Source organism: Salvelinus sp. IW2-2015, linkage group LG36 (assembly GCF_002910315.2).
Source record: "Salvelinus sp. IW2-2015 linkage group LG36, ASM291031v2, whole genome shotgun sequence".
NCBI classification, from domain to species: Eukaryota; Metazoa; Chordata; class Actinopteri; order Salmoniformes; family Salmonidae; genus Salvelinus; species Salvelinus sp. IW2-2015.
Window position 1 is genome coordinate 19,833,722 of NC_036875.1, and position 17,946 is coordinate 19,851,667.

Consider the following 17,946-nt stretch of genomic DNA (forward strand, 5'->3'; position numbering starts at 1 on the left):
AAATCATTTTATCCACATAATGCAACACACTTTGGAAGGCGGTGGGTGACCAAACAAAAGTGATCCACTTGAACGTGCCCATTGACAAATAAAAGTACTGTAAGGGGTGGTCGAAGGGTCAAGGGACTTGAGTGGTCCACTGAGTTGTAAAATCTCTACCAATCACAGCAGGCACTACATCACTCCAGGTGCTTCTTGCAGTGCCTGCTATTGCCTAGCGCAGTATACTGTATTGTTTAAATTCTTGCATAGCGCAAGTGATGTGTGGTTATGGAAACTCATCAGACTGAAATGTAAAACAAATCTATAAAATAAATGTTGACCATCAAAAGGTATGGGGCTGGATCAAAAACACCTGGGTCTGATGCCCCGGAAGCCCAGACCTAACGACGCCACTGCATAATGCCACGTGCATCCACTTTTTTGTAATAGCCTAAACATTACGAAACTTCTATTTCGATCACATAAGACTCACATAATTCGACACGATAGACCTCCATACAAAAAAGGGCTTATCTCACGCGAACAGATTTTGGGCGGAGTAAATTGCCTCTTCCTCTCTCGAATAAACCGTTATGTCGCACACAGATGCATTTTCATTGAAATCAGCATGGGGTGAAGTAAATTGCACTACGCATGCGCGGCATTCTGACGTATGGAGGCAAACAGCTATTCGTATGTGCACCATAACAGAGCAAAAAGAGAGCGGGACTGAGGGAAAGACTGATATGAAAGGAGATTCATAGAAGGAAAAGAAGAAAAAAAACACCAAGGGGAACCAGTGAAAATAAGCTCTTCAAGCATTTTCAATGATCAGTTTAGCAAACTTTTATTCGTTGTGAAAAAAGGGACATTCCCGAAAACGATTGCCGCGTTCATGTGCTAGTCGGAACTTGTTAAATGGTTGTAGTTCTACATGTGCCACGTTCAACCAGTTTTCAAGTCGAAAATGTCAGAGTTTCCCAGTTCCGACTAACGCGTGAACGCGGCATAAGCAGCAAGAATAGCTGCATCACATTGCTCAATTGCATGGCTGTCCAAAATTACATGAAAATCAAAACAGCCAACTGAAAGACCGCTGCTTTCTCGCGCTCATATAGATGGAGAGACAGAGCGGTGGTGAGCGATGGATGCGTGGACAGAGATGAACATTGGGTAGTGTCGGTAAAGATCCAAGAGACTGGAAAGTGGACAGTAAATAATTGCAAACGGGGAGCTGTCAAAAGAATGGATTTTAGCGTGCTACGGAATCTCATCAGCAGATACGTAAGTAGTGGATCGATCAACGCCGCAATGTTACATTTGTATTCCAGTAACATCTGCAACTGGCATTCTGTTACATATTCGTTACATTTTAACTAACATCACAACATTGTTGACTTTTTGAAACGCAGACGTCGGTTGTTTAGCCCGGAAAACATGTGATCAAAGGTTTGTCACAGCTAAACGGCAGTGCAAATGGACTCCCGCCAGGCTTCGGTACTTTGTTTTCGAGCTGAATGTCGAATGTGCCAGAAAGGTCCAGATGCATTGGAAGAGTGTGAGGAATTGAAATCAACATGGCTGGTCGTTTTCTTTCCCAGAGGCCAGCAACAACACACCTGATATAATTGTCTAATCAACATGCTCTTTATTTAAATCAGGTGTGTTGGTGCAGGGCAAGAAATAAACCCTTCAAGAAATTTATCAGTTCAAGAGGCTGTATTGATATGGGAAACATATGTTAACATTGCCAAAGCAAATTAAAGAAATAATATACAAAAGTGAAATAAACTTTAAAAATTAACAGTAAACATTACTCACAGAAGTTCCAAAAGACTAAAGACATTACAAATGTCATATTATGTATATATACACTGTGTTGTAACGATATGCACATGGTTAAAGTACAAAAGGGAAAATAAATATATAAATATGGGTTGTATTTACAATGGTGTTTGTTTACTGGTTGCCCTTTTCTTGTGGCAACAGGTCACAAATCTTGCTGCTGTGATTGCACACTTAGGTATTTCACCCAATAGATACGAGTTGATCAAAATCGGGTTTGTTTTAGACTTCTTTGTGGATCTGAGGGAAATATGTGTCTCCAATATGGTCATACATTTGGCAGGAGGTTAGGAAGTGCAGCTCAGTTTCCACCTCGTTTTGTTCTTGAGAGCCAGGTCTGCCTATGGCGGSCTTTGTCAATAGCAAGGCTATGCTCACTGAGTCTGTACATACAGTAGTCAAAGCTTTCCTGAAGTCAAATCAAATTTTATATGTCACATACACATGGTTAGCAGATGTTAATGCGAGTGTAGCGAAATGCTTGTGCCTCTAGTTCCGGCCATGCAGTAATATCTAACAAGTAATCTAACCTAACAATTTCACAACAACTACCTTATACACACAAGTGTAAAGGAATGAATAAGAATATGTACATAAAAATATATGAATGAGTGATGGCTGAACGGCATAGGCAAGATGCTGTAGATGGTATAGAGTACAGTACATACATATGAGATGAGTAATGTAGGGTATGTAAACATTATTTAAAGTGGCATTGTTTAAAGTGCCTAGTGATACATTTATTACATACATTTTTCCATTATTAAAGTGGCTAGAGTTGAGTCAGTATGTTTGGCAGCAGCCACTCAATGTTAGTGATGGCTGTTTAACAATCTGATGGCCTTGAGATAGAAGCTGTTTTTCAGTCTCTCGGTCCCCGCTTTGATGCACCTGTACTGACCTCGCCTTCTGGATGATAGCGGGGTGAACAGGCAGTGGCTCGGGTGGTTGTTGTCCTTGATGATCTTTTTGGCCTTCCTGTGACATCGGGTGGTGTAGGTGTCCTGGAGGGCAGGTAGTTTGCCACCGGTGATGCGTTGTGCAGACCTCACTACCCTCTGGAGAGCCTTACAGTTATGGGCGGAGCAGTTGCCGTACCAGGCGGTGATACAGCCCGACAGGATGCTATTGATTGTGCATCTGTAAAAGTTTGTGTGTGTTTTTGGGTCAAACTGTGAATCAGTTTGGGTCAGTCACAGTGGTCAGGTATTTCTGCCGCTTTGTACTCTCTGTTTAGGGCCAAATAGCATTCTAGTTTGCTCTTTTTTTCTTTCCAATGTGTCAAGTAATTATCTTTTTGTTTTCTCATGATTTGGTTGGGTCTAATTGTGTTGTTGTCTTGTGGCTCAGTGGGGTCTGTTTGTGTTTGTGAACAGAGCCCCAGGACCAGCTTGCTTAGGGGGCTCTTCTCCAGGTTAATTTTTCTGTAGGTGATTGCTTTTTTATGAACGGTTTGGGAATCGCTTCCTTTTAGGTGGTTGTAGAATTTAACAGCTCTTTTCTGGATTTGGATAGTTAGCGGGTATCAGCCTAATTCTGCTCTGCATGCATTATTTGGTGTTTTGCGTTATACACAGAGGATATTTTTGCAGAATTCTGCATGCAGTCTCAATTTGGTGTTTGTCCCGTTTTGTGAATTCTTGGTTGGTGAGCAGACATCACAACTACAAAGGGCAATGGGTTCTATATCTGATTCAAGTATTTTTAGCCAGATCCTAATTGGTATTTCAAATGTTATGTTCCTTTTGATGGCATAGAAGGCCCTTCTTGCCTTGTCTCTCAGATTGTTCACAGCTTTGTGGAAGGTATGTATAGTTTTTTTGTGTGCTCCAGGGCAACGATGTCTAGATGGAATTTGTATTCGTGGTCCTGATGACTGGATGTTTTTTGGAACACCATTATTTAGGTCTTATTGAGATTTACTGTCAGGGCCCAGGTCTGAGAATCTTTGCAGAAGATCTAGGTGCCTCTGTAGGCCCTCCTTGGTTGGTGACAGAAGCACCAGATCATCAGTAGACATTTGACTTCAGATTCTAGTAGGGCGAGGCCGGGTGCTGCAGACTGTTCTAGTGCCCTCACCAATTCAGTGATATATATATATATATATATATGTTGAAGAGGGTGGGGCTTAAGCTGCATCCCTGTCTCACCCCATGTCCCTGTGGGAAGACATGTTTTTTTTGCAAATTGTAACCACACACTTGGTGTTTGTGTACATGGATTTTATAATGTCGTATGTTTTTTCCACATCACCATTTTCCATCAATTTGTATAGCAGACCCTCATGCCAAATTGAGTCAAAGCTTTTTTGAAATCAACAAAGCATGAGAAGACTTTGCCTTTGTTTTGGTTTGTTTGTTGGTCAATTAGGGTGTGCAGGGTGAATACGTGGTCTGTCATACAATAATTTGGTAAAAAGCCAAATTGACATTTGCTCAGTACATTGTTTTCACTGATAAAATGTACGAGTCTGCTGTTAATGATAATGCAGAGGATTTTCCCAAGGTTGTTGTTGACGCATATCCCACGGTAGTTATTGGGGTCAAATTTCTCTCCACTTTTGTGGCTTGGGGTGATCAGTCCTTGGCTCCAAATATTGGGGAAGATGCCAGAGCTAAGGATGATGTTAAAGAGTTTTTTTTAGTATAGCCAATTGTAATTTGTTGTCTGTATATTTGATCATTTCATTGAGGATACCATCAACACAACAGGCCTTTTTGGGTTGGAGGGTTTTTATTTTGTCCTGTAGTTCATTCAAGGTAATTGGAGAATCCATTGGGTTCTGGTAATCTTTGTCTGTCTTGCTCTCCTTCACATACATACACACATGCACAATTTTGACATGGAAAAAGAGGGCAAAAACATTTATAATGGCTTATTAATGACAGTTACCAAAGAGACCAACTAAAAGAGTGAGCGAGATTAAATAAACATTTTAGTGTCAAAATTGACTACAAGGTGTTTTGTCCAAAACTGAGTTTTGTGAGTTCGTCACAATTTACTGGAGGGTTTGGTAGGACAGAGTTCTGCAACCTTTTCTTGTCCAGGGACCCCCTCACAGGAAAACCAGTGACGCAGCGAACCCATCATACGTTAGCAAAAATATTATTTTCTTGTCTTGTGTTATCATTAGGTGAATGATAATGGCAAGTAGCAGTAATCATAATTTTAGAATGAATAGATTTGGTTGATAGTTTTTCACTATTTGGACCTCCACATAATTGGAAGAGGAAGTGAAAACTCTAACATTAGCTAGAAAGGTAACTCCAAACACATTTTCACTATGAGCAGCTGTTTAGGTTAGGTTAGCCATGTTTTGGCAAAAATGAATGTCCAAGTCAAGAAAGCTTACCAGCGGCACTGGTCGCACTGGTAGCCCGTTCACACAAGCCTATGTCAGATACTTGAATGAGTGTAATTGGCTCAATTGAAACAAAACATATTTTTCCACTTTTTTAAAATATATTTTTTTGCTCCAAGAGTATCTTTTTTCTCCCACTCTGGTCGTTGTGGGGGGGGGATTGGGGGCTGATAAGCAACCTTGGTTGCTGGGTGGGATTGGAAGGGGTGGGAGGTGTGCCCCCCCCCCCCAGGTTTCTGGGTGGAGAGGTAGGATGTGGGTGGGTGGATGGGGACTAAGGAGGGGGGGCTGTAATTATCTTTGTATACATTTCTTTGATCGTTTTTTTTACCTGTAACCCCCTCTCCCCCCTATGAGTTTCTTTCTTGAGGAAAAAAAAAAAAGTTGGTCACCAAGAAATAAAATTCAGTTGTATCCCAATACTTGTCAGTATTCCAAAACCCATTCGCGAGCATCTTATGTCCCAACGTGACCTGTTTTGTAGCATGATTCCCTATGAAACACTGACAGACAGATGCACACTAGATAGTGAGAAAGTTGTCAAAAACTTAACAGCACTGAAACACATGTCGCCACTCGCCGGTGACTTGATAAGGTGATTGTAGCCTGGCTGCTCAATGTGCCTGCTAGCTACTACTTGCTAGCTTCATTGACAAACACAGAGTTGGAAATTAGCTAGCTAACAAGTGAATTTGGGCACTGATAAACAGTGTGTAGCTTGTGCTTTATTTTTGATAGTTTGAGAGCTTGCAGATGATGAAGTTTCAGACTGAATGTTATTGTTCTCAGAAATCTGTCCTGAGCGTGCAGCCAAACTTTCCGGACTCAGTAGACTATATGCAGTGCACTGAATAGTTTTTCATCCACATTTTTTTTACTTGAGAAAATACTACACCAAACATCTTAGCTAGATTTAAAATTGCGACACTAAGACCTCAGCATAAAAGACTAAATCTATTACAGATTTCTTGATTTGTATTACATTAATTCAGATTATTTTACTATATTGTTGCTAAGGTGACTCGGGAGGGACAAACAGCTGTACTTGCCAGGGTACAATATACGAACATAACACACCCAAGACAACTCTCGTTTAGCTTCAGTCATGGCCGCTAGCATTTCTTAATGAGCAATCCTTAAAGCAAGGCCAAATCAGGAAGTGCAGTCACCCTTTTGTGTGTGTGAGAGAGAGGCAGATATCAAGAAGGAAAGTCACACAGAGAATTACATCAATTTGATGTATAATCAATGGGAGGAACAGGAGCAGAGCAGGAAATGGCTGTGCTGATGATTGTTGATGACCGTGAGTTACAGTATTACCGGTAAGAGCACTAATGTCACTGTCATTAACACAGCCCGCTATCTGCACAGAAAGGAAGCAGCTGGACACTAATGAGAGAGGGTAACCGTGATAGGAAGCAGGCCGCTGACTTAGTCTCAAATTATACCCTACACAGTACACAACTTTTTTTTTTWAATGAAATTTTCTTACAGAGTTCAAAGATAAAATAGTAATCACATAGTGCATCTACTTCTGACCAGAGCCATGCAGTAGCCTATGCGGTGAACTATAGGGCATAGGGTTTAGACTAGATATGGTCCTAATGACAGAAGGGAACAGTGATAGGAGGCTGTCCTCGCTCTCAGGCTCTCTGAACATACAGTGCAACCTCCATTAAAACCTGCCTACACTGGGTGTCTATCTTTGTTTTGTAGAGTGTGTGTGTGGACGGCGGCTTGACTGATGCCCTGCTGGGTGTGATGTCAGGGGAAATCAGATTCACTAGTGAGAGGAGGTCACAGAGCTCACCTCTCATCCCTCACTTTGCCCCCTCTCCCTCCCTTCATTCTTCTATCACCATGGCAACATGAAGTTGAAGCGGTCATCCATCCATCCATTCTTCTCTCAGCTTGTTCTCCTAGGCTACAGGTATACACTCCAGGCAGGTGCTAAAGGTCAACTAGAGACTGTACGGCTAGTTGTTTACTATGTCTTGTTAACTTATTGATGTTTTACATTCTAGTCTTGTAGCAGATGCTCTTATCCAGAGCAACTTACAGGAGCAATTAGGGTTAAGTGCCTTGCTCAAGGTCACATCATAAGATTTTTTTCACTAGGTTGGCTCGGGGATTCGAAACCAGCGAACTTTCGGTTACTGMCCCAATGCTCTTAACTGCTTGGCTACCTGCCGCTGTAGTTTTGGGCATTTCCATGTAAAAGGACCCATGAGCACTAGAAGTRGACCGATTAATCGGAATGGCCGATTAATTAGGGCCGATTTCAAGTTTTCATAACAATCGGAAATCGCTAATTTTGGACGCGAATAAGAAATAAGAACACATTCTTTTTTTCAATGACAGCCTAGGAACGATGGGTTAACTGCCTTGTTAAGGGGCAGAACAACAAATGTTTACCTTGTCAGCTCAGGGATTCAATCTTGCAACCTTACGGTTAACTAGTCCAACGCTCTAACCACCTGCCTCACAAGGAGCCTGCCTGTTACGCAAKTGCAGTAAGAAGCCAAGGTAAGTTGCTAGCTAGCATTAAACTTATCTTCTAAAAAACAATCAATCAATCATAATCACTAGTTATAACTACACATGGTTGATGATATTACTAGTTTATCTAGCGTGCCCTGCGTTGCATATAATCGATGCAGTGTGCATTCGCGGAAAAGGACTGTCGTTGCTCCAACGTGTACCTAACCATAAACATCAATGCCTTTCTTAAAATCAATACACAGAAGTATATATTTTTAAACCTGCATATTTAGCTAAAAGAAATCCAGGTTAGCAGGCAATATTAACCAGGTGAAATTGTGTCACTTCACTTGCGTTCATTGCACGCAGTCAGGGTATATGCAACAGTTTGGGCCGCCTGGCTCATTGCGAACTAATTTGCCAGAATTTTACGTAATTATGACATAACATTGAAGGTTGTGCAATGTAACAGGGATATTTAGACTTATGAATGCCACCCGTTAGATAAAATACGGAACGGTTCCGTATTTCACTGAAAGAATAAACGTTTTGTTTTCGAGATGATAGTTTCCGTATTCGACCATATTAATGACCTAAGGCTRGTATTTCTGTGTGTTATTATGTTATAATTAAGTCTATGATTTGATAGAGCAGTCTGACTGAGCGATGGTAGGCACCAGCAGGCTCGTAAGCATTCATTCAAACAGCACTTTCGTGCGTTATGCCAGCAGCTCTTCGCAATGCTTCAAGCCTTGCGCTGTTTATGACTTCAAGCCTATCAACTCCCGAGATTAGGCTGGTGTAACCGATGTGAAATGGCTAGCTAGTTAGCGGGGTGCGCGCTAATAGCGTATCAAACGCCACTCGCTCTGAGACTTGGAGTAGTTGTTCCCCTTGCTCTGCATGGGTAACGCTGCTTCGAGGGTGGCTGTTGTCGATGTGTTCCTGGTTCAAGCCCAGGTAGCGGCGAGGAGAGGGATGGAAGCTATACTGTTACACTGGCAATACTAAAGTGCCTATAAGAACATCCAATAGTCAAAGGTATATGAAATACAAATCGTATAGAGAGAAATAGTCCTATAATTCCTATAATAACTACAACCTAAAACTTCTTACCTGGGAATATTGAAGACTCATGTTAAAAGGAACCACCAGCTTTCATATGTTCTCATGTTCTGAGCAAGGAACTTAAACGTTAGCTTTCTTACATGGCACATATTGCACTTTTACTTAGTTTTTGCATTATTTAAACCAAATTGAACATGTTTCATTATTTATTTGAGGCTAAATAGATTTTATTGATGTATTATATTAAGTTAAAATAAGTGTTCATTCAGTATTGTTGTAATTGTCATTATTACAAACAAATTTAAAAAATCGGCCGATTTAATCGGCATCGGGTTTTCTTGGTCCTCCAATAATCGGTATCGGCGTTGAAAAATCATAATCGGTCGACCTCTAGTGCAGATGCACTCACACCTGCCTGCTGCTGCCATTCCTGCCTGCCTGCTGCCATTCCTGAGCAAGCTCTGTACTGGTGGTGCCCCGATCCCACAGCTGAATCAACTTTAGGAGACGGTCCTGGTGCTTGCTGGACTTTCTTGGGCACCCTGAAGCCTTTTTCACAACAATTTAACCGCTCTCCTTGAAGTGCTTGATGATCCGGTAAATGGTTGATTTAGGTGCAATCTTACTGGCAGCAATATCCTTGCCTGTGAAGCCCTTTTTGTGCAAAGCAATGATGACGGCACGTGTTTCCTTGCAGGTAACCATGGTTGACAGAGGAAGAGCAATGATTCCAAGCACCACCCTCCTTTTGAAGCTTCCAGTCTGTTATTCGAACTCAATCAGCATGAAAGAGTGATCTCCATTCTTGTCCTCGTCAACACTCACACCTGTGTTAGCGAGAGAATCACTGGCATGATGTCAGCTGGTCCTTTTGTGGCAGGGCTGAAATGCAGTGGAAATGTTTTTTGGGGATTCAGTTCATTTGCATGGCAAAGAGGGACTTTGCAATTAATTGCAATTCATCTGATCACTCTTCATAACATTCTGGAGCATATGCAAATTGCCATCATACAAACTGAGGCAGCAGACTTTGTGAAAGTTAATATTTGTGTCATTCTCAAAACTTTTGGCCATGACTGTAGTTAATGTCATCTCTCCCAGCTCTTACTGACACCTACCCATGAGCCCCCTCTCTTTCAATTTACTGTAACCAGCATCCTCATCCACTGAGCTCCGACCGACTCCGGACGTCCATGGACATTGAAAGTAGTTGAAATTTGGTCAGTCCACCCTGGCCTTGATGTTAACGTCCACAGACGGACTGGACTGGACCAAGTCTGAACCTATTATAGACGTACACTACCGTTCAAAAGTTTGGTGTCACTTAGAAATGTCCTTGTTTTTGAAAGAGSCAATTTTTTGGGGTCCATTTTTAAAATGACATCATTGATCAGAAATACAGTGTAGACATTGTTGTGCTTTGGTGGTGGTAAATTTTGAGATTTGTACAGGGTAAAAGGGATCTTGAAGAAGGAAGGCTATCACTCCATTTTGCAACGCCATGCCGTACACTGTGGACGGCGCTTACTTGGAGCCAATTTCCTCCTACAACAGGACAATGACCCAAAGCACAGCTCCAAACTACGTAAGACCTATTTAGGGAAGAAGCAGTCAGCTGGTATTCTGTCTATAATGGAGTGGCCAGCACAGTCACTGGATCGCAACCCTATTGAGCTGTTGTGGGAGCAGCTTGACCGTATGGTACGTAAGAAGTGCCCATCAAGCCAATGCAGGAAGCATGGGGTGAAGCATGGGGTGAAATCTCTTCAGATTACCTCAACAAATTGACAACTAGAATGCCAAAGGTCTGCAAGGCTGTAATTGCTGCAAATGGAGGATTCTTTTACATTATTTATAACCTTGTCAAAGTCTTGACTATATTTCCTAATCATTTTGCAACTAATTTCATGTATGTTTTCATGGAAAACAAGGACATTTCCAAGTGACTCCAAACTTTTGAACGGTAGTGTACGTTTCACAAGTTTGGATAGTACAGTCAATACAATACTGTGGTACAGTAAAGTATTGTACTGTACTATACTATACTGAACTCGCTTGTACTCTACTGTATTACACTGTACTGAACTCTGCCCTGCTCTGCTTTTCTGTGCTGGTCTGTATTGTACTGCACTGCACTCTACTGTGCTCTGCCCTGTGATGTCCAAACGTGTGAAACATGAGGAGACTGACATTCATATCCATAATTATGCATTTTTGTGTAGTACAGATCAGGGAACCATTATGTAATTCCGTTACCGGGTGTAAATCCACTTCACTTACTTTAGTTCAGTAACCAGTGGAGGAGAGGAGTGCAGAAGCTATGTAGAGGCTTGGTAGGGTGTAGTGTGACATTTATTCACTTTAAAGCCCCAGGTGCCAGGCTGTGGTCAGGCGTTAGCGGCAGCTAGTGATGAAAGGGACATTTCAGCTCTGTGTTAGCGCCAATGCTAACCTGGCAGAGGGCTAAAGGCAATCTATTCCTGTCTCTGCTCCCTCTCCCTGGGGCTGAGCCCCTGTGAAGAGAGGGGGTGGTGTTAAACCTAGTTGCCAGTCTTTAGGGGCAGAGTGTATGTGAGGGGGCAGTGTTGGATTAAGTGTTTTATTCATCTACACTTTACAGTTAAAACAAAGGACTTGATGTTTGCCTCTTTGCAGTTCTGTCCATCTAGGAATAAGTCATGCCTGGTGTTTATAGCAGGTCTACATTGATATTGATGTTATGTGCTGTTTCCTTTTAATGTCTGTTTTCCATCAGTGAGTCTTGTCTCTCATTCCTTCACCTCCTGTCATAGAAATTGACCTCTTTTGATGTAGAAAGAATATCTGGTCCTGTACTACCTTCTACTACACTCACTCTTTGTAAAGCTCGACTCTTTCTCTCTCCTCTGTTCCTCTSTGGTGGACCCGTGCTGTGTTGCCATGACGATTAATGATATATCAGTGGTGGCAGCGCGAGTGTGACTGCAGAGAGATCGTGACTGCGTGGTGGTATAGCTGCTCAGACAGACAGACAGACATGTCTGAGCGGTGCTGCTTGTCTCCCATTTGTATGTCTCTCTGTCCAGTATGAAGGTAGTTAGAGGTAGTTTCGTGAGCCAATGCTTCTAGCAGATACCCATAGACTTCCAGTCATTGTGCTAATGCTAGTTATCAATTGCGCTAGCGTTAGTTAGCTACTTCCTTCAAACTTCATTCAGAGACATGAAGATGGCTTCCACYAGTTCATCTGACTCTGGGGAAGAAGATTTAGGGCCTTTTATTACACACTATAACATCTTTAGTGTCTGGAAGCCCTGCTAGGGGCAATGTAGCATGACATAGAGGAGATTCCTGTTGACGCTGATCTAAGGTCAGTTTAGTGTTTAAATGATTAAGGTTAGGAGGATTTGAGGAAGGGTAAGCTGATCCTACAGTAGATCTGATCCTAGGAGGGGAGCTGTGGGTCGGGGTCTTATTTGATCTCTTATGGATGATCCCATCCATGTCACGTCAGATTATGACAACATGACTTGTGGTGGGATATAGCGATGATGTAACACCATCTTTATATAGAGACGGGCCTCTTTAGTTTGATTAATAATACACGTCAAAACAATATGGCCGCCCGGCCAACACACTCTCTCTGTCCGTAGGTCTCTTCTCATCAGCATAGAAAGTTGTCGAACGTGGCTGTTTGACACGGATCAGAACGTATTACTGATCAGACTGTAAAGCTATTATTCTCTCCCTCTCTTCCTCTCCCACCGTCACATTTGCAGAATGTGACAGGAAGGAGATGGAGAGGAGAGAATGGAAAAGGAGAGGAAGGGAGGAGAGGAAATGGAGGATAATATTATTGTATGGACGTTGGATCTGAAGTTAAATACGGCACACACTGCACTGCACTAGTCCTTCATACACAGAGGTGGTGTTACAGCCAACCTCTATATTATTCAACTCACACACACTGGGAGGTATAGCCAGCATGTGGTTTTGAAGTCATTTTCTAATATCCTAATATGTTGCCTTACTCGGGATGCGCACACACACACTCTGACTCCTGAAGTCCTCACAAGAATAGTAAACAAACAAATATTTGATCAACTGGGGTCATTTTGTTGGTCCCCACAAGGTCAAATGCTATTTCTAGGGGGTTTAGGGTCAAGGTTAGAGTTAGGGTTAGGAGCTAAGGTTAGGTTTAGGGGTTAGGGAAAATAGGATTTTGAATGGGACTGAATTGTGTGTCCCCACAAGGTTAGTTGTACAAGTGTGTGTGTGTCTGTCTCATGTGACAACCTGTTGTGGGTCACAGATCATCCAGTCATCATTAGGCAGCTATTACTGTAACTGTTTTTACTGCCCCCCTACCCCCTCTTTTTCACTGGCTCCTTCACTCTTTCCATTACTTATCACACATATCACATATCCCCTTCTCTTTCCCAATCTCCCTAGTAAGTCTATATACTACACACAGATCTCTACTCCTCTCTTCTTCTCTCCTTTTACTCCTCTCCTCAACTGTAACCTGTCTTGCATTTGTTTCCCCCCATCTTCTTTCTCTCGCTCTCTCTTTTTCTCTCTTTTGTGTGCGCTCTCGCTCTCTCTTTTGCGCTCTCTTTTGCGTTCTCTCTCTTGTGCGCTCTCTCTCTCTTTTTCGCTCTTTTGCGGCTCGCTCTCTCTTTTGCTCTTTTGCTCTCTCTCTCTTTTGCGCTCTCTCTCTTTGCGCTCCTCTCTCGTCTCTCTTTTGCAGCTCTCTCTCTCTCTTTTGCGGCTCGCTCTCTCTTTTGCGCTCTCTCTCTCTTTTGCGTGCTCTCTCTCTTCTTTGCGTGCTCTCTCTCTTTTTGCGTGCTCTCTCTCTCTCTCTTTTTGCACACTCACTCTCTCTCTCTCTCTCTTTTTGCCACACTCTCTCTTGCTCTCTTGCCTCCTTCTCTGGGTCATGCCTCTCTTCTTGGGTTTTGGAGCAGCCCGTTTGCTGACACTCTCTGTTGGCTAAGTGTCTATTTATAACCAGCTGCCAAATGCTTGTTGATCAGCCTGGTCTGGGCAGTGGTCTGGGCAGTGGTCTGGGCAGTGGTCTGGGCAGTGGTCTGGGCAGTGGTCTGGGCAGTGGTCTGGGCAGTGGTCTGGGCAGTGGTCTGGGCTGGTCTGCCGCATCATGTAATGGACTCTACCACTGGGTGACACGCAGCTCAGAGGCAGCAATGGTATCAAAAGTTTAAAAACATATCAACCTATTATGGTCTCATTCATAGATCAGACCATAGAATTAGAATTTTATTGTTGAATGTAATCTATGGCAGAGAAATGTGAGTTCTCACTGTGCTTTCTTTTGGTCGATCAGATCAGCTGGTTTATATTAGTCATTACAGTCAAGATGTTGTGAGAATCAGTGAGCATGGATGATGTCATTGGTTTCAGATAACTAAAGTCACTGAGGTGCTTGTTCTAGTATTTGTTATTGGATAGTTGAAGCGTTATTGGGCTCCCGAGTGGTGTAGCGAGTGTTTCAGAGCCACCCAGTGTGCAGGGCTCTGCCTAACCAGGGAGGAAGCTCCCTGTGTGGGGAGAGATCAGAGTATGGGCTGCTGCACAATGGGCACTACACCAAGACACAATCTGTCTCTCTCAATTCAATTTAAGGGCTTTATTGGCATAGAAAACATATGTTTACATTGCCAAAGCAAGTGAAATATATAATAAACTAAAGTGAAATAAACAATACAAATGTAACAGTAAACATTACACTCACAAAAGTTCCAAAAATAGTAAAGACATTTCAAATGTCATTATGTCTATATACAGTGTTGTAACAATGTGCAAATAGTTAAAGTACAAAGGAAAAATAAATAAACATGGGTTGTATTTACAATGGTGTTTTGTTCTTTACTGGTTGCCCTTTTCTTGGGGCAACAGGTCACACATCTTGCTGCTGTGATGGCACACTGTGGTATTTCACCCAGTAGATATGGGAGTTTATCAAAATCGGGTTTGTTTTCAAATTCTTTGTGGATCAGTGTAATCTGAGGGAAATATGTGTCTCTAATAAGGTCATACATTGGGCAGGAAGTTAGGAAGTGCAGCTCAGTTTCCACCTAATTTTGTGGGCAGCCTGTCTTATATTGAGAGGTCGCCGTAGGCAGACATGGCTTTTTCAACAGCAAGGCTATGCTCACTGAGTCTGTACATAGTCAAAGATTTCCTTCATTTTGGGTGAAGGAAAGGTATTCTTTTGGTCAGGTATTCTGCCACTGTGTACTCTCTGTTTAGGGCCAAAGCATTCTATTTTGCTCTGTATTTTTGTTAGTTCTTTCCAATGTGTCAAGTAATTATCTTTTTGTTTTCTCATGATTTGGTTGGGTCTAATTGTGTTGCTGTCCTGGGGCTCTGTGGGGTCTGTTTGTGTTTGTGAACAGAGTCCCAGGACCAGCTTGCTTAGGGGGCTCTTCTCCAGGTTAATTTCTCTGTAGGTGATTGCTTTGTTATGGAAGGTTTGGGAATCACTTCCTTTTTAGGTGGTTGTATATTTTAACGTCTCTTTTCTGGATTTTGATAATTAGCGGGTATTCGGCCTAATTCTGCTGTGCATGCATTATTTGGTGTTTTACGTTGTACACGGAGGATATTTTAGTAGAATTCTGCATGCAAAGTCTCAATTTGGTGTTTGTCCCATTTAGTGAATTCCTGGTTGGTGAGCGGACCCCAGACCTCACAGCCATAAATGGCAATGGGTTCTATAACTGATTCAAGTATTTTTAGCCAGATCCTAATTGGTATTTCAAATTTTATGTTCCTTTTGATGGCATAGAAGGCCCTTCTTGCCTTGTCTCTCAGATTGTTCACAGCTTTGTGGAAGTTACTTGTGGCGCTGATGTTTAGGCTGAGGTATGTATAGTTTTTAATGGGCTCTAGGGGAATTTGTGTTCGTGGTCCTGGCAACTGAATCTTTTTTGGAACACTATTATTTTTGTCTTACTGAGATTTACTCTCAGGGCCCAGGTCTGAGAATATGTGGCAGTAGATCTTGGTGCTGCTGTAGGCCCTCCTTGGTTGGTGACAGAAGCACCAGATCATCAGCAAACTGTAGACATTTGACTGCTGCAAGACTGTTCTACTGCCCTCAATGATTTGTTGATATATGTTGAAGAGGGTGGGGCTTAAGCTGCATCCCTGTCTCACCCCCGGCCCTGTGGAAATAAATTTTTTTCCAATTTTAATCACACACTTATTGTTTTGTGTACGTGGATTTTATAATGTAATATGTTTTTCCCCCATCACACTTTCCGTCCATTTGTATAGCAGACGCTCATGCCAAGGTAAGTCAAAGCTTTTTTGAAATCAACAAAGCATGAGAAAACTTTGGTTTTGTTTTGTTTGTCAATTAGGGTGTGCTGGTGAATACGTGGTCTATCATACGGTAATTTGGTAAAAGCCAATTTATTTTGGATTTGCTCAGTACATTGTTTTCGCTGAGAGAATGTACGAGTCTCTGTTAATGATAATGCAGAGGATTTTCCCACGGTTGCTGTTGTACGCATTCCCGGTAGTTTGTTGGGATCAATGTTTGTCTCCACTTTTGTGGATTGGGGGGGGGGGGATCAGTCTTGGTTCCAAATATTGGGGAAATGCCAGAGCTGAGGATGATGTTTAAGTATAGCCAATTGGAATTTGTGGTCTGTATATTTTTGTCATTTCATTTTGGATACCATCATCCCCACGGACTTTTTGGGTTGGAAGGTTGCTATTTGTCCTGTAGTTCATTCGTTTTAATTGGAGAATCCAGTGGGTTCTGGTAGTCTTAATAGTTGATTCTAAGATTTGTATTTGATCATGTATACTGTATGTTTTTGCTGTTCTTTGTTATAGAGCCAAAAGATTGGAAGAGTGGTTTTATCCATCTCCATTTTGGATAGATAACTCTTTGTGTTGTTGTTTGTTTCGTGTTTTCCAATTTTCCCAGAAGTGGTTCGATTCTATGGATTCTTCAATTACATTGAGCTGATTTCTGACATGCTGTTCCTTCTTTTTCCGTAGTGTATTTCTGTATTGTTTTAGTGATTCACCGTAGTGAAGGCGTAGGTTCAGGTTTTTTGAGTCTCTGTTTTTGGTTGGATAGGTTTCTCAATTTCTTTCTTTTAGGTTTTTGCGTTCTTCATCAAACCATTTGTCATTTCTGTTAATTTTCTTAGGTTGTCTGCTTGCAATTTTTAGATTTGATAGGGAAGCTGAGATGTAAAAATATACTGTCTAGGTTTTCTACTGCAAGTTTACACCTTCACTATTACAGTAAAACCTTTTTTCCAGGAAATTGTCTAGATTATATTTCATTTGTTGTGTAATTGTTTCTTGGTAGATTTCCACATATTTTCCTTCCATCTATAGCATTTCTTAATATTATTCCGTTTCTTTGGCTTTGATGCCTCATGCTTGAGCATAACTCGGTGCAAGTAGAGTGTGATTTTTGCTGTGATCTGATAGGGTGTCAGTGGATTGACTGTGAACGCTCTGAGAGACTCTGGGTTGAGGTCAGTGATAAGTAGTCTACAGTACTACTGCCAAGAGATGAGCTTTAGGTGTACCTACCAAAGGAGTCCCCTCAAAGCCTACCATTGACTATGTACATACCCGGCATCCGACAGCTTGCAGGATTGTGGACACGTTTTTGTTGGTTTATGTTGTCGTGTTTGTGTCTAGGGGGTTTATATGTGAGAGTGTATGCTGTCACCTCCAGTTAGGTGATTGTCCCTCTGTGTGCTGAGGGTGTCAGGTTCTGGCATTTAGGTACATGTCCCTGAGTCTGGGAAATTGTTGATCTCCCCCTCAAGGATGGAGAAGCTGGGATTCTTGGGGGATATAAACTCAGCAAAAAAAGAAACGGCCCTTTTACAGGACCCTGTCATAGATCATTTGTAAAAATCCAAATAACTTCACAGATCTTCATTGTAAAGGATTTCACTTCTTGCCGCCCGGATCCCTTTAGCGGGATCATTTTCGTAAACAACCGCTGAATTGCAGAGCGCCAAATAAAAAAATTAAAATACTAAAAATATTTATAATCATGAAATCACAGGTGAAATATACCCGTCTGAAGTTTGCTGAGAGCATTTGGATGATCCAGAAGAAGATTGGGAGAATGTCATATGGTCAGATGAAACCAAAATAGAACTTTTTGGTAAAAACTCAACTCCGTCGTTTGGAGGACAAAGAATGCTGAGTTGCATCCAAAGAAT

General features: G+C 42.0%; 1 protein-coding gene across 6 annotated transcripts in view; it reads left to right on the plus strand.

Annotated features, from left to right (window-relative positions):
- Positions 1–665: 665 nt before the first annotated feature.
- The window catches only part of LOC111959838 (phospholipid-transporting ATPase IH), a 72,627-nt gene continuing 55,346 nt past the window's right edge, over positions 666–17,946 (plus strand). For all 6 annotated transcript variants that reach the window (XR_011474918.1, XR_011474919.1, XM_023981642.2 and 3 more), the window contains exon 1: positions 666–1,266. Coding sequence is in view for 4 of the 6 variants with exons in the window: in XM_023981642.2 (XP_023837410.1) it covers positions 1,228–1,266 (39 nt within the window). In the remaining 2 variants the exon portion in view is untranslated. The remainder of the gene's footprint in view (positions 1,267–17,946) is intronic.